The sequence below is a fragment of the Nothoprocta perdicaria genome, unplaced genomic scaffold (assembly GCF_003342845.1).
Source record: "Nothoprocta perdicaria isolate Ctin4 unplaced genomic scaffold, notPer1 scaffold_1, whole genome shotgun sequence".
Lineage (NCBI taxonomy): Eukaryota > Metazoa > Chordata > Aves > Tinamiformes > Tinamidae > Nothoprocta > Nothoprocta perdicaria.
The window spans coordinates 3428564-3441151 of record NW_020454093.1 but is presented as its reverse complement, the minus strand read 5'-3'; the positions used below and the strand labels follow the sequence as shown (position 1 = coordinate 3441151).

At 46.1% G+C, this 12588-nt stretch overlaps 1 protein-coding gene across 1 annotated transcript; it reads left to right on the top strand.

Annotated features, from left to right (window-relative positions):
* Positions 1 to 4413: 4413 nt before the first annotated feature.
* Positions 4414 to 12149, top strand: ENC1 (ectodermal-neural cortex 1). The gene is made up of 2 exons (XM_026036361.1): positions 4414 to 6226; positions 9505 to 12149. The coding sequence occupies exon 1, from the start codon at positions 4426 to 4428 to the stop codon at positions 6193 to 6195; it is 1770 nt and encodes a 589-aa protein (XP_025892146.1). The 5' UTR covers positions 4414 to 4425; the 3' UTR covers positions 6196 to 6226; positions 9505 to 12149.
* The last annotated feature ends 439 nt before the right edge of the window (positions 12150 to 12588 follow it).

Sequence of the window (12588 nt, the reverse complement as noted above, 5' to 3'; positions counted from 1 at the left end):
GCGGCGCGGCGGCGGAGCGGCGGCCGCGAGCCCCGGCAGCAGGAGCACCACGAGCAGTCCCCCCTTCCTTCCCTCCCGCCTCCCGCAGCGGCGGCAGCTCCGCCCGGCAGCGCAGCGCGGCGCCGGCAGCCGCGGCGCCCTCCATGCGCGGAGCCGCGGAGACGCCCGCGCTCACCCGGAGCCGCAGCCGTAAGTCGGTGCCCGGAGACCTGTTGCGGTGCCGGGCGCGGCAGGGAGGCGGGAGGGCGGCAGGGCTCAATCCGCCGCGCCGCGCTGCGCTGCTGCGCCCGCTGCTGCGCTGCTTCCCCGCGGCTTCCCCGCGGCTTCCCGCCCGGGCCGAGCTGCTCGGCCGGCGCCCGGCGCAGCTGGAGTCCGGCCCGCTCGCTCTGCCCCGCTGCTGGCAGCCGGCCTCCCTCCTGCTCGCCGCGGGGCCGAGGCAGCGGCCGGGAGCTCCAGGGCAGCCAGCGCAGCGTCTGCGNCGACCGTTGCGGCCGTTGCAGCCGTTGCGGCTGGAGGGGCGGCCGCCCTGTTCCCCGCGGAGCCCCGTGCCGTGCGGCGGCCGCCCGCCCCTCACGGGCTGCCGCGGCGGCCCCGCTCCCCCGCGGGAAGCGCCGCACGTGGCGGGCGCGCTGCGCTCCCGTTCCAGCCGCGCGCCTTCCGCGCCGGGCTCGGAAGATGCCCAGAAAGTTCTCATTTTTTTCCAAGGGGTTGGGAGCAGTTCGGACACTTTGAACGAGAGGGAATTTAGAGGTGAGTTTCTTTGTCTGCATGAGGCAAGCAGTAGTGCAGGAACAGCTGGCTTTGCTTTCATCTCGGCAGGTCCCAGGGAGCCACGGAGGCTTTGCTGAAGGACTAGGTAGGATCCGGCTCCTATTAAAATGAATCCACACTGTGGATATGCTGATAACTTGAAAATACTTGATTTTTTCATTTGATTGCGGTAGAGACCTGCATGCTGCAAAGCTGTTAAGAAGTGGGGCAGGGAGGCTGTTGTTTAGTCTCGAGCAGTGTTTACTACTGGGCTGCTGTGACAAGTAGCCTGTTGGAGTATAATTATAAATCAAAGTCTTTGTTCAACCTCTGTTCCCAGATAAAATCTGTATCTGTAATTTACTGACCGCTTCTTGTCTTTTACATACAAATATTATTTCTAAGGAAAAATTGCCTGAAGGAAGTTGACTCATTTTGTTCAAGATGAACATTTGCTCACTGACTGTGTAAATTACCTCCGCTAAAGTATTTGAGGCTTGCATAATTTCCAACACCAAATAGAGAAATTGGAGCTGTCATTCATGCATTTTAATTTTCTTGTAAGATTCTGGACTAAGCTAATTGCCAGAAACTGCAAAGGGGCATGTGCACAGAAACACTGCTTGTTAGTAAATTATGGTAATTGCTTTTAAGAGTGTTTAACTCTTCCATGTGTGAAGTCATCTTAACAACTGCAGTGGAGAGGAAGAAGATATGTGCAGATATGTATCTTTGTTCTGTTTGGGGAAATACATTAGCTTATCTGCCATGTGGATTGGCATGCCTTGAATTCTTCCCGAGAGAGGACATGGCGATGATGCAGGCAGCGTTCTGGGAACAGTTCAAGAGCAGCAAATACGGATCTGCAAGCGTTTCATAAGAAATGCCATTGCTCTCTGAAGGACCAGGTCTTCTGTTTAAGTGAGGTGAAGCTGAGTGCTTTATTCAGAAGTTGCTTGCAAGTGCATCTTGTCAATTTTTACAGTAGCATTTGCTACCATGGCTGTGGGTGGGCTTGGGCAGCTTGCAGTGATCTGCTCCCTATCCTTGTTGTAGGTTCCCTATCTTACTAGCTTCCAGTATATGAGGGGTTGCAGGGTGGTGTGTGTGGTGTGGTGGTAGTTAAGCTTGCTTTTCTTTTCTGTGAGCATGGTTTCATTGAGAAATAGGCTTTGCAAGTTGTGCTTGTTCAAGTAGGCAGCCCCATGGAAGAGGCGAACTCCTGTGTCCGCAGTCTTTGATATGAACTCTCACTGCCCTGTTTCAGAACTCCATGTGTGTCATTAAAAAAGCTTTCCGTTTTCTCTGAATTCCTGCAAGATACGGGGTAATGAGAGGAGCTGTGTTCATACAGACATCCCAAACGTGACAAGATTGAGGTGTGTGCACTTCCACCAAACTGGGATGGGTGCAGAGCAGCCATCCCTCTCCCTGGCCATGGAGTTGGAATGCTGCAGAAATAGGTCCTTGCCCTAGGAAAAGTTGGTCTGGGAGAACCAGGGAAAACTGTATATTGTACTGTAGTAGTATTGATAATACTGTAATAGCATTGATAAAATGTCTAGAGAAGTTTTAAAAACTTGAGGGGAGATGCTTTGCTAGTGAAGGGTTTGTCTTTCCATCTCTGTCCTCGAACTGTTGGTGTATTAATATCTGAAGTGGTGACCCTTCCTGGGATCTTCTTGTTGCAGCAGGTTTGAGCCTGAGAGTTTATGGGCAGTATAATCTTTTTGGCTATAGATTAAGCAGGTAATTTTAGTCTGAGATTAGTGTTTGGGATCCTTGAATGCCATCTGAACATTTACTGTTTAATTAGATGATGCAATTGCCTTTAATGCAATTGTATTTTCCTGTGTAACTTGTGTTATGAAGACAAGCTGGGCTCTTCAAGTTGTTCTGTGATTAGTGTTAATGCATTGGATAGATCAGCCTAGAGAACATTGTTTAAAATAGCTTTCCAGACCGTTACACAGGAGGGTGAGCTGGGTAGGCTATTCCGTGGCAGGAGTATTCCCCTCCGTGTCTGGTAATAATTGGGTTAAGCACTATATTCTGAACTGTGTTGCTCCTTCCTTTCAGGTTCAGGAAGGAGCACTGGCTATTTAATTAAAAAAACAAAACAAAAAAACCTCTGAAATGGAGTCCATTGTTCAAACTCATCTGTATAGATTTTCGCATTTTTTTTAATGGGTTCTCATTATGTGAATCTAGGAGTGTAAATGTATTTATTAAAAAAGTGCACTTTTTTGATTTTTTTTTTGATCCTCTTGGGTTATTTTGTTTGAGAAGAGGTGATATTGTTTTATTAGGAAAGGTGTGAAATGTGGGAAGACTTGTGCATTTCTATGCGCCTTGAATATACTCAAGAATATGAAAATTCTTGAGTCTGTGAGAGAGGGAAATATATCCATATTAAAACCCTCCATCAGTGGCCCAGGGTCATGCACCAGCTTTGGGAATCAGGAGCTTCTCAAGTAGACCCTTACTTTGCTCTTTATTTGAAGGTGCTGTAGAAGGGACGCTGGGCGGGAGTCCATCCTATCAGTTAGGGAAACTCGGTTCTTTCTCTGTGTTTCCTCTGCAGTCTGGGTGAAGATAAGTGGGTTTCCTAAAGCAGCAGTAAGAGCCATAGTTTGCAGTAGCTCTGTGTGCTTCATCTCTGCTTGCTTGTTTGCTGGCGAGCACAAACTGCCGGATTTCTTCCCTTTCTCCATGCTGTCTAGACTTCACTCTTCTTACCCCTGAAAGCTTGCTTTTGTCGTGGTGCATGGACCTGCCTGTCCTGGCACAGGGACTGAGCAGCATTGTGTTTGGGAGGAGCGAGGTAGCAGCGTCCAATGTCTTGTATTCTATTTCTCCCAAGCCCCAAAGTAACCAGTGGCTGCTCTGGCTTAAATTCCGAGTCCTGACTCCAAAGCATTTCTGTTCTGAAACCACGTTTGGTGACTTCAGCTAATACTCAAAATGCACCTTCCTGCTGACTCTGTGTGTATTCTGTATCACTCTATAGCAGGCAGCTGCTAGCAAAGATCAAGATAAAAAAATCCACACTGTACAAGTTATCTGTAGTATTTTTTTTATTAAATTTGGCAGCTAAAGCTATGATGCTTGCTAGGCTTTCATTTTAAGGTTCCCCTTTTCAATCTCTGATGTTGCATATGGAATCATTATAGCAAAGAGAAGCTTCCTAATGGGATTAGTAGGTTTTTGTTCTCCATGCAGCTTTTGACATTCCTTAGGTATTCTGTCTGGTAGCTCTTCCTGCTATGATTCAGTACAGGAGAATGTTTCAAGCATATGCATGTGTACATATGTAATGAATCAGCTGGACTAGATTGGGGAAGGGTGAGAAAATCATTTCTGGTTCTCTTCCCTTCCCTTCCACATTACTTGCTTACTATTATGAAAGTTGGAGATCAGGTTTCCCAAGATAAACCTGCTCTTGGGCAACAAACTTAGAGTATGTCACTTAGGAGAGTCATCTTCCAAAAAATAAATACATGCCAAGAGTAGATGCAGTTCTTTGTCCACTCATCTTTAACTTAAGGCTTTATTTTTTTTCTTTCCTTCTTGTTCCAGTGTATAATAGCTATATTCATTATTATTTTTTCATAACAAAAAAGTGTAACTGTCTCATCTTATAACCGTTTTCTTTGTTTATAGGTGTGGAAGAAAATGTCAGTCAGCATGCATGAGAATCGCAAATCTAGGGCCAGTACTGGCTCCATCAACATATATTTATTCCACAAGTCATCCTATGCCGACAGTGTCCTTACTCACCTGAACCTCCTGCGGCAGCAGCGGCTCTTCACAGATGTGCTTCTCCATGCCGGGAACAGGTCGTTCCCCTGCCACAGAGCTGTGCTCGCTGCTTGTAGCCGCTATTTCGAAGCAATGTTCAGTGGAGGACTCAAAGAGAGCCAGGACAGTGAGGTCAACTTCCATAATTCCATTCACCCGGAGGTCTTGGAGCTCCTTCTGGACTATGCGTATTCCTCCCGAGTTATCATCAACGAGGAGAATGCGGAGTCGCTGCTGGAGGCTGGGGATATGCTAGAGTTCCAGGACATTCGGGATGCTTGTGCAGAATTCCTAGAGAAAAACCTCCATCCCACCAACTGTCTGGGCATGCTGCTGCTGTCGGATGCTCACCAGTGCACCAAGCTTTACGAGCTCTCCTGGAGGATGTGCCTTAGCAACTTCCAGAGCATCAGTAAGAGTGAAGACTTCCTCCAGCTGCCCAAAGACATGGTAGTGCAGCTTCTCTCCAGCGAAGAATTGGAAACTGAAGATGAAAGGCTGGTGTATGAGTCAGCTCTCAACTGGGTCAACTATGACCTGAGTAAGCGGCACTGTTACCTGCCCGAGCTGTTGCAGACAGTCAGACTGGCTCTCTTGCCAGCCATATACCTTATGGAAAACGTAGCGATGGAAGAACTTATCACCAAGCAGAGGAAAAGCAAGGAGATTGTAGAAGAGTCGATAAGATGCAAGCTAAAAATCTTACAGAATGATGGAGTGGTAACTAGTCTGTGTGCCAGACCCCGTAAAACTGGCCATTCGCTCTTTCTGCTGGGGGGCCAGACTTTTATGTGTGACAAGCTGTACCTGGTGGACCAAAAGGCAAAGGAGATCATCCCGAAGGCTGACATCCCAAGTCCCCGGAAGGAGTTCAGTGCCTGTGCCATCGGCTGCAAAGTGTATATCACGGGCGGACGGGGCTCCGAAAACGGCGTCTCCAAAGACGTGTGGGTGTATGACACTCTGCACGAGGAGTGGTCAAAGGCTGCTCCCATGCTGGTCGCTAGATTCGGGCACGGCTCTGCCGAACTCAAGCACTGTCTGTATGTAGTGGGAGGACACACTGCAGCAACTGGTTGCCTCCCAGCTTCCCCTTCAGTATCTTTAAAGCAAGTAGAACAGTACGACCCCGTGACCAACAAATGGACCATGGTTGCCCCGCTCCGAGAGGGAGTAAGCAACGCCGCTGTGGTCAGTGCCAAGCTGAAGCTCTTTGCTTTTGGGGGCACCAGTGTTAGCCATGACAAGCTGCCCAAAGTTCAGTGTTACGACCAGTGTGAAAACAGATGGACGGTGCCTGCCACGTGCCCGCAGCCCTGGCGCTACACGGCTGCAGCCGTTCTGGGCAACCAGATCTTTATTATGGGTGGAGACACCGAGTTCTCGGCGTGCTCTGCGTACAAGTTCAACAGTGAGACCTACCAGTGGACTAAGGTGGGAGATGTGACAGCCAAGCGCATGAGCTGCCACGCAGTGGCGTCTGGAAACAAGTTGTACGTTGTCGGAGGCTACTTTGGCATTCAGAGATGCAAAACGTTGGACTGCTACGATCCCACGTTAGATGTATGGAACAGCATAACAACTGTGCCCTATTCTTTAATTCCAACGGCATTTGTTAGCACGTGGAAGCACCTCCCCTCGTAACTGTGTGTGTGTTGCAGTTACAAATTATCAGGTAAGAAATAGCACTTTTGAATTCCACTGTAATAATGCAGTTTTGCTTTCCAGCAGCTGCTTTTGGAGAGGGTGAGTATGTTCAATCCAGTTTTATAGCTGGAACAACTAAGGCACACGTATTCAGAGGCTCTTGCAAGTCATACATCAAATCTGTGACACAGCCAGAAATCGAAACTATTTTGCCATGCCTGCTGCATGAGATTCCCATTATGGGCCCCTTTGCTGTGATTTAAATGTTAAAAATGTTCTTTTTCCTAGGCTCTATATCTATGGGGAAATGCAGTTAAGCTATAGGAGATTCAATTGTGTTCCACACTTAAATACTGCAGGTTTTTTAAACAAGTTTTAGATGCTAATTTCCATGTTACACAGGGCAGGTCACTCTATATGCAGTATGAGTGCCCAAAAATGACATTGTAATTTCCAACTTGAAGCCTGATAATGAAATCACTGGGATTTCCAGGCAGCCTTAAGGGAAAGGTGCTGTCTTCCACCTACCTGGTGCTGTCAAGGTATCTCAGGCCTGATTTGCCTTCCATCTGGACTGCAGGGCCTGCACCTGCCTCGACTGGGGTTGAATGTGGCCCACTGCCACACTGCGAAATAGTTATGGTCATAGGTGTCAGATACAGTGTCAGGAAGGCATGCAGTTAATATTGCTGGTTGACATAATTACCCAGTCCATAGCACGCGCTGTTCCAACACAGTTTAATTATACATAATGGGCCAAGCTCTCACTAGATGCAACTTCAGCATTGTATCTCCTCACGAGCAAGTCTGAATTTGGTCTTGCCTGTTTCATTGTTGTGCATCCCTGGATTTTGGGAGTGGGGGAGAAAAGGTTGATGCAGACACACTGAAGAAGCTAGTCTACTAGCCCTTTTTTTAGCTATTGCTAATTCTTAATAATTTTTCATCTTTTCCAGAATTACATCACTTAGAATAAGTCATTGACATTTTCCAGAGCTATTAATCTAGCTCTTCTGCAAAAAATCTGGCAAACCTCCTCCAGTGTTGTATTCTTCCCCCACCCCAATTCGGTTGAGACTTCAGTGCGGAATCACAGCTACAAGAAGCCAGTCAAAGAAATGTAGTGGCAGGCTTAATCCAAAACAATCTGTACCCTGTGAGGGGTAATTTCCTTTTGGATTTGAATGGTGTGCACTGTGACCAGGAGCCTAGGCAGGTTAGCAGGAACAAGCCAAGCAAATGCAGTTGAAGTAATTAAATGAGCTCCGCATTTGCATGTAAGTTGCCTAGAAATTCAGACTGATGTTGCTTCCCTGGAAAAAAAAGTGAGAGCAGCTTGTGTTTGAAGACTCCCTAGGCTCTTCTTTTGAGGACAAATACTTTCTTTTGTGTATCATTAGCAGCTGGAGACACATGCTAGCTCTTTGCAGTAAAAGTATGAAACCCAAATGTATTTGAAGCAGTGTAGGTGTAAATATAGACCTAGACGTACAATAGTAGTTGTGAAATTACTCTATGGTAAGCCAAGGATTCATCATGAAATCTGACTTCTAGCTAGATGAACAGGAGATTCATTAAGCGGTAGTAGGTTGGGCCCATGCGAGGTAACTGATCAGAGTAGAAATCCCGTGTGGAAGTGGGCTGTGTTGTGCCTCTCGCTTTCTCTTCAACATGGATAACCACCCGAGAATTCACTGCCTTTCCTTTCCTTTTGTTTTTTTTCCCCAGGCTTACCCTTGTGTAAGCAGGGCTCCAGATTCCATACAAACTCCAACCCTTGAGATTTATCATATCCTGAATGCTAGGGAATAATCACAGCTCCCTGATAGAGAGCAAATAGAAACCCTGATTTCTTTGAGATGACTTCCTCGTTAGCTGGGGATGACATCTTTAAATCCTCAGTCAGTTTCTATTATTACTCACTTTGAGCAGTTCTCAGTGTTATCAGAACAGTAGTATTGAATGCTCAGACTCAGGGACTGTGCCAAGAAAAATATTGACTTATTCTTCTGAGACTGACTTAATTGTTCTAAAGTTTACAGTATATGAGCCGCTGTTTTATTTTGAAAAATAGACCTCGGAGTATAACGGTGCAAAAAAAAAAAAAAAATTTTTGTTTTGTGCTATCTTGTTAAATGCCATTATTTTTGCTTCACTAACACACTAGATAACTGGATGAACACAACCACAAACTAAAGTCTCTCTAGTGCTGTGTGCTCATCCAGAAAGTTTTTTTTTTTCTTTTTCCATGACTCCTGCTGCTCTGTCAGTGGGTGGGAGAGACAAAAAGGAAATTACTTCTGATTACCGTCTGTTTTCATGGCGCTGTGTGGCCCCAGTCTGACAGCTTTCAGGAAGACTTCAGTCAGTTTTGTCCCTTTCCTCAAACTTGGGGATTTGGAGTAGGTTGGGAATTTTTTTTTTTCCCTCCTCCTTGGAATTATTTATAACTTTTTTTTTTTCAAATTCATCCCATGACAGGAAACGTTGTTCTGGCTTCAGTGTTGATATGTACATTTCAGTGGGAAAAATGACATGGTACCCTCAGGAATGTCTAGAAGAGACTAATCAACACTAAGTGCAGAAAACTTTTTTCAGAGTAATGAAGTTTGTCTGTGTGCAAGCCCACAATGGCAGAGACTTGATTCTTGGGGCTGTTACGCAGGCTGCTGTGTTTCCTGTGAGCAATCCCTCTTGTTCTTAGACGTCCATCCCAACTTGGCAGATAGGTGGTATATCCCACAAAGGAACTGTGAGTTCACTGGAGCGCCTGTGCTTTGTAATGGTGTAGGGCTTGCCCCTCAGTTTGCTTTGGTCCAAGGATAGATTGAAGAACTCCCTACACTATATGTTTAAGTGAGCTTTTGTGGAAGAAAATTCATACAAGATTATTTTCACTTAAACAATACTGCAAGTTTGTGCATTTTGGGGGAGGGAGGAACATAGACACCCTCAGACAGACTATTAGGTTGATGCAATTTAGTTTCTTTTTATCAAAAAAAAAAAAAATAGTCTTTCTGGGTTTGGTTTGATGGCTTGCAGGGTAAGGCTAGTTGAATAATAAAGGCAGAATCTGAGCCTAGGTAACTATGTGCTTGGCTGGGTTATTTATCAGTAGTTGGCTATTAAACAGGAATACTAAACTGGGGGTGGGTGGAAGGGAGGGAAACCTGTGAAGTGGATTGTGTCCAAAACCTAATTTGTAGCTTTTCTTTGACATCTAACAAAAACCTTATGCAATTCTGTCTCAGCAAAGCTTCTTTTTGTTTTCTCCTTTTTCTTACCCTCCCTCCACCATGCTTTTAGTTCTGCTCCATTATTTGGAGAAGAAAATTGGAACCTCAAATCTGGAGAAACGGTTTTAATGAAGAAAAATCGTTGGGTGTCTGTTGCATTTGAAGAAAATCATCCGCACCTTGTAAATTATCTAATCTCTACATGAAGGAACGGGAGGAAAACGCTGTCTTCACTGCTTCAGCACACGGTTTAAATATGAATGAACGAACCTATGATCTGGTCCTTGTGTTGATAAACATGGATTCATGCCAGTATGAATCAGTCCTTCAAGGGAGAAAAAAGCTCAGCTTCTGTGAGCTGTGTGGCACAACCCTCAGTTTTCGTGGACTCCACCGTGGGCGCGTGGGACTGGCCGTGGTCGGCGCCTCTCTCCGTGGAGCTCTGGAGCCCCGGCCGGGGGGCGCTGCACGAGGAGGTGACGGTCCCGGGGCAGAGCCCCCGTCCCAGGGCAGAGCCCCCATCCCAGGGGTGAGCGTGGCCATGGGCAGTGCCCGTGGCAGCCCTCGGGGCCGCCTTGTGATGCCCCCTTGGCTTCTTGCAGAGCTGCACAGTCTGACGTGTCTTGCAGCGGTGGAGAACAAAACTGATGCCCCCCAAATGCCGATTGTTCCCTTGCCCCTGTATTTATAAGTAATTTGGACTGGCCCCTTCCTGTTATGTTACTTGTTGTAGATACAGTTATTTATTGTTCCGTGCTTGCATGCTGAAACAATGCCTGCCGTTGTCTTCATGTGGTCAGGGCTTGCGTGAGTTGTATGTTTTGCACATTTTGTGATCTCTAACTTGCTCTGCTGCACAAAGAAAGAAAACTGAGTAACGGTGGAGGTGGGAGGGGGGCTTCCCAGTCGGAAATGGAAGGATTACAAGGCAGGATCTTAAGTTACACCCGAACTAAAGGAAGAAGCCATGGAGGTCGCATTCTCAGGCCACCAGCTCCCCGGGTTGCATATGGGGTGTCTTGTAGATGGTGTCCCTGCTACATTTCATTTGCTGCTCATGCCTTTGACTGTCTAGTCTGGAAACAGCCCAGCTCGCTTACAGCTCTCTCTTTGTGCAGCTTCCTGATTGCAACGCAAATGCTGTGGAATAGCTTCTGGATACCAAGCCCAGATGAAGTCATTGTCCAAAGTTATTTATTTATTTATTGGGTTAAAGGGTGGGGTACTTATCTATACTTATATAGCCACATTGACCTGAATGAGTAGAGTATGGCTGATTCAAGAATGAGAACAAAACCCTTGAGATAGGTTAGTGATGAAGTCTTTAAAGAAAGAGAAAAAGCAGAACAGCAATTTTGCACTGACTGGGTAGTCTTAATCCTCTGGATTCCTGAGGGGTAGCTGAGTGGTGGGGTATCAAAGACCCAAGCGTTACAGCATGAGGATAGAAAATGAATTTTAGAACTCTTAATCTTAGAAATAGTCCTCAAATTCTGCTCTCTTTTTCCAGAGCCAGGTATGTCTTTAAATATTTGGGTGCTCAGAAGTGTCCGGTACAATCCTGAGAAGCCAAACTTCAATTTTGTAGATAAATTTCTTCGTTGGTCCTGTTTTGAGAGAGATACGAAGCTACTCTTGCTCCCCTGGATTTCAGAAGCTTGTGTTTCACAGATGCTTTCTTTGCCAGGTTCTGTTATAAAAGCATGTATTGTATTGTGTTTTTTCCTAAGTGTTTATAGAGCCCAATTGAACTGGCACATTCAGTACCGTGGTTGTTGTATGCCACAGTGTAAGTGAAACGTTTGCATGCCTGCATGCAAAACAGAAATAGTCAAATTGGTGATGCCTGCCTTTGTGTGACAGTGGTGTAGCTGTATTTGTGAAAACTTTATCACCTGAAGTATTAACACTGATCACTGAAAACTTCTCTATGCTGCCTTACATTTGACTGCTGTTTGGAATACATAGACCTTTACATTTCAGAAACTGGATGTTTGGAGTTGTGCTGGGAGAACACTCCTTAGTTATTGAAGGAGATGGCTTTTTTTTTTTATTCTTTTCCCAAGGTAAGGCCCAGCTAGATGTGAACAGTTACAGCTATAGTTCCTCTGGTTAAATTGATCTGTTGAAAGAATATATTTTTTTAAGTGTTTAAACTCACAGCCTTCCCAGAATTGGTTCTTTTCTCTTACACGGCTTTTAAGCAGTGGGAAAACAGCCTAACTGTAACCCTTTCCTTGCACAGATTGTCCTGTTTAAACAGGATTGAATTGCTGCTGCCTTTCATCTTGCGGATCACTCCCTGATGCGAAGTGAGCCATAAAATCAGACTTCCTGTGCTTGGCCTGTGCTCTCGCCAGGCACTGGCCACTGCAGGAGGCCCAAGGAAGTGAAGAGCCAGGTCCCTGGAGAGCCTCAGCGAGGGTGTGTAGCTTCAAGACCTGTTTCTCCATCCAGCTGCTTGCAGCCCAGAGGGGAAGCTGCACTCTGCCTGTTCTGCTTGCAGCTCAGTTCTGTTTGCCAGCACCAGCCAACTTCCGAAAGGAAGGGGAATTCATAGCAGCTGTTTCCAGAGCTGTGCTCTGCTGTCAAGCCCTCGATGAATTGCTGTGTGTAGGCTGAGGGAAGCAGAAGGCAGGGTGGGCCTCTGGCCCTGCAGGGAATATGCTGGGCTCCTGCTTTCTGAATTGATGGGGGAACCCTGGCTAGCTGCTTGTCCATTCCAGGCAGGCAAAACACGCCACACTTGGAAGCAAAAGCAATTCACAGCGGAGCGCACACAAAAACCTTGGCATGAGACGAGAAGGTTCCTCTTATTTTGCAGGCTGGTTGCTGTAGAAACATACAACAAAGGACAGCCTTCCTCTTCTGGTATAATTGTGTAGCCCCTTTTCTCTAGGTCTGACACCTGTCTGAATAAGAGTGATTAGAGCAGAATAATGTTCCCTTTCCTGGCTATTGAAGATGTGGTTCACGTACTAAAAGAAAACTGTACAAGTGAAGAAGTAAAATGTGTTGTGTGGTTTTTTTTGTTTGCTACTACATCTTAAGGTTTTGTAAAACTTTTTTTTTTCACAATGTGAAACCGAAGGTCAATAAATTATTAGAGATTTTTCTCTTTGGGTCATTTCTTTTAAAGATTGTCTCTCTTCCT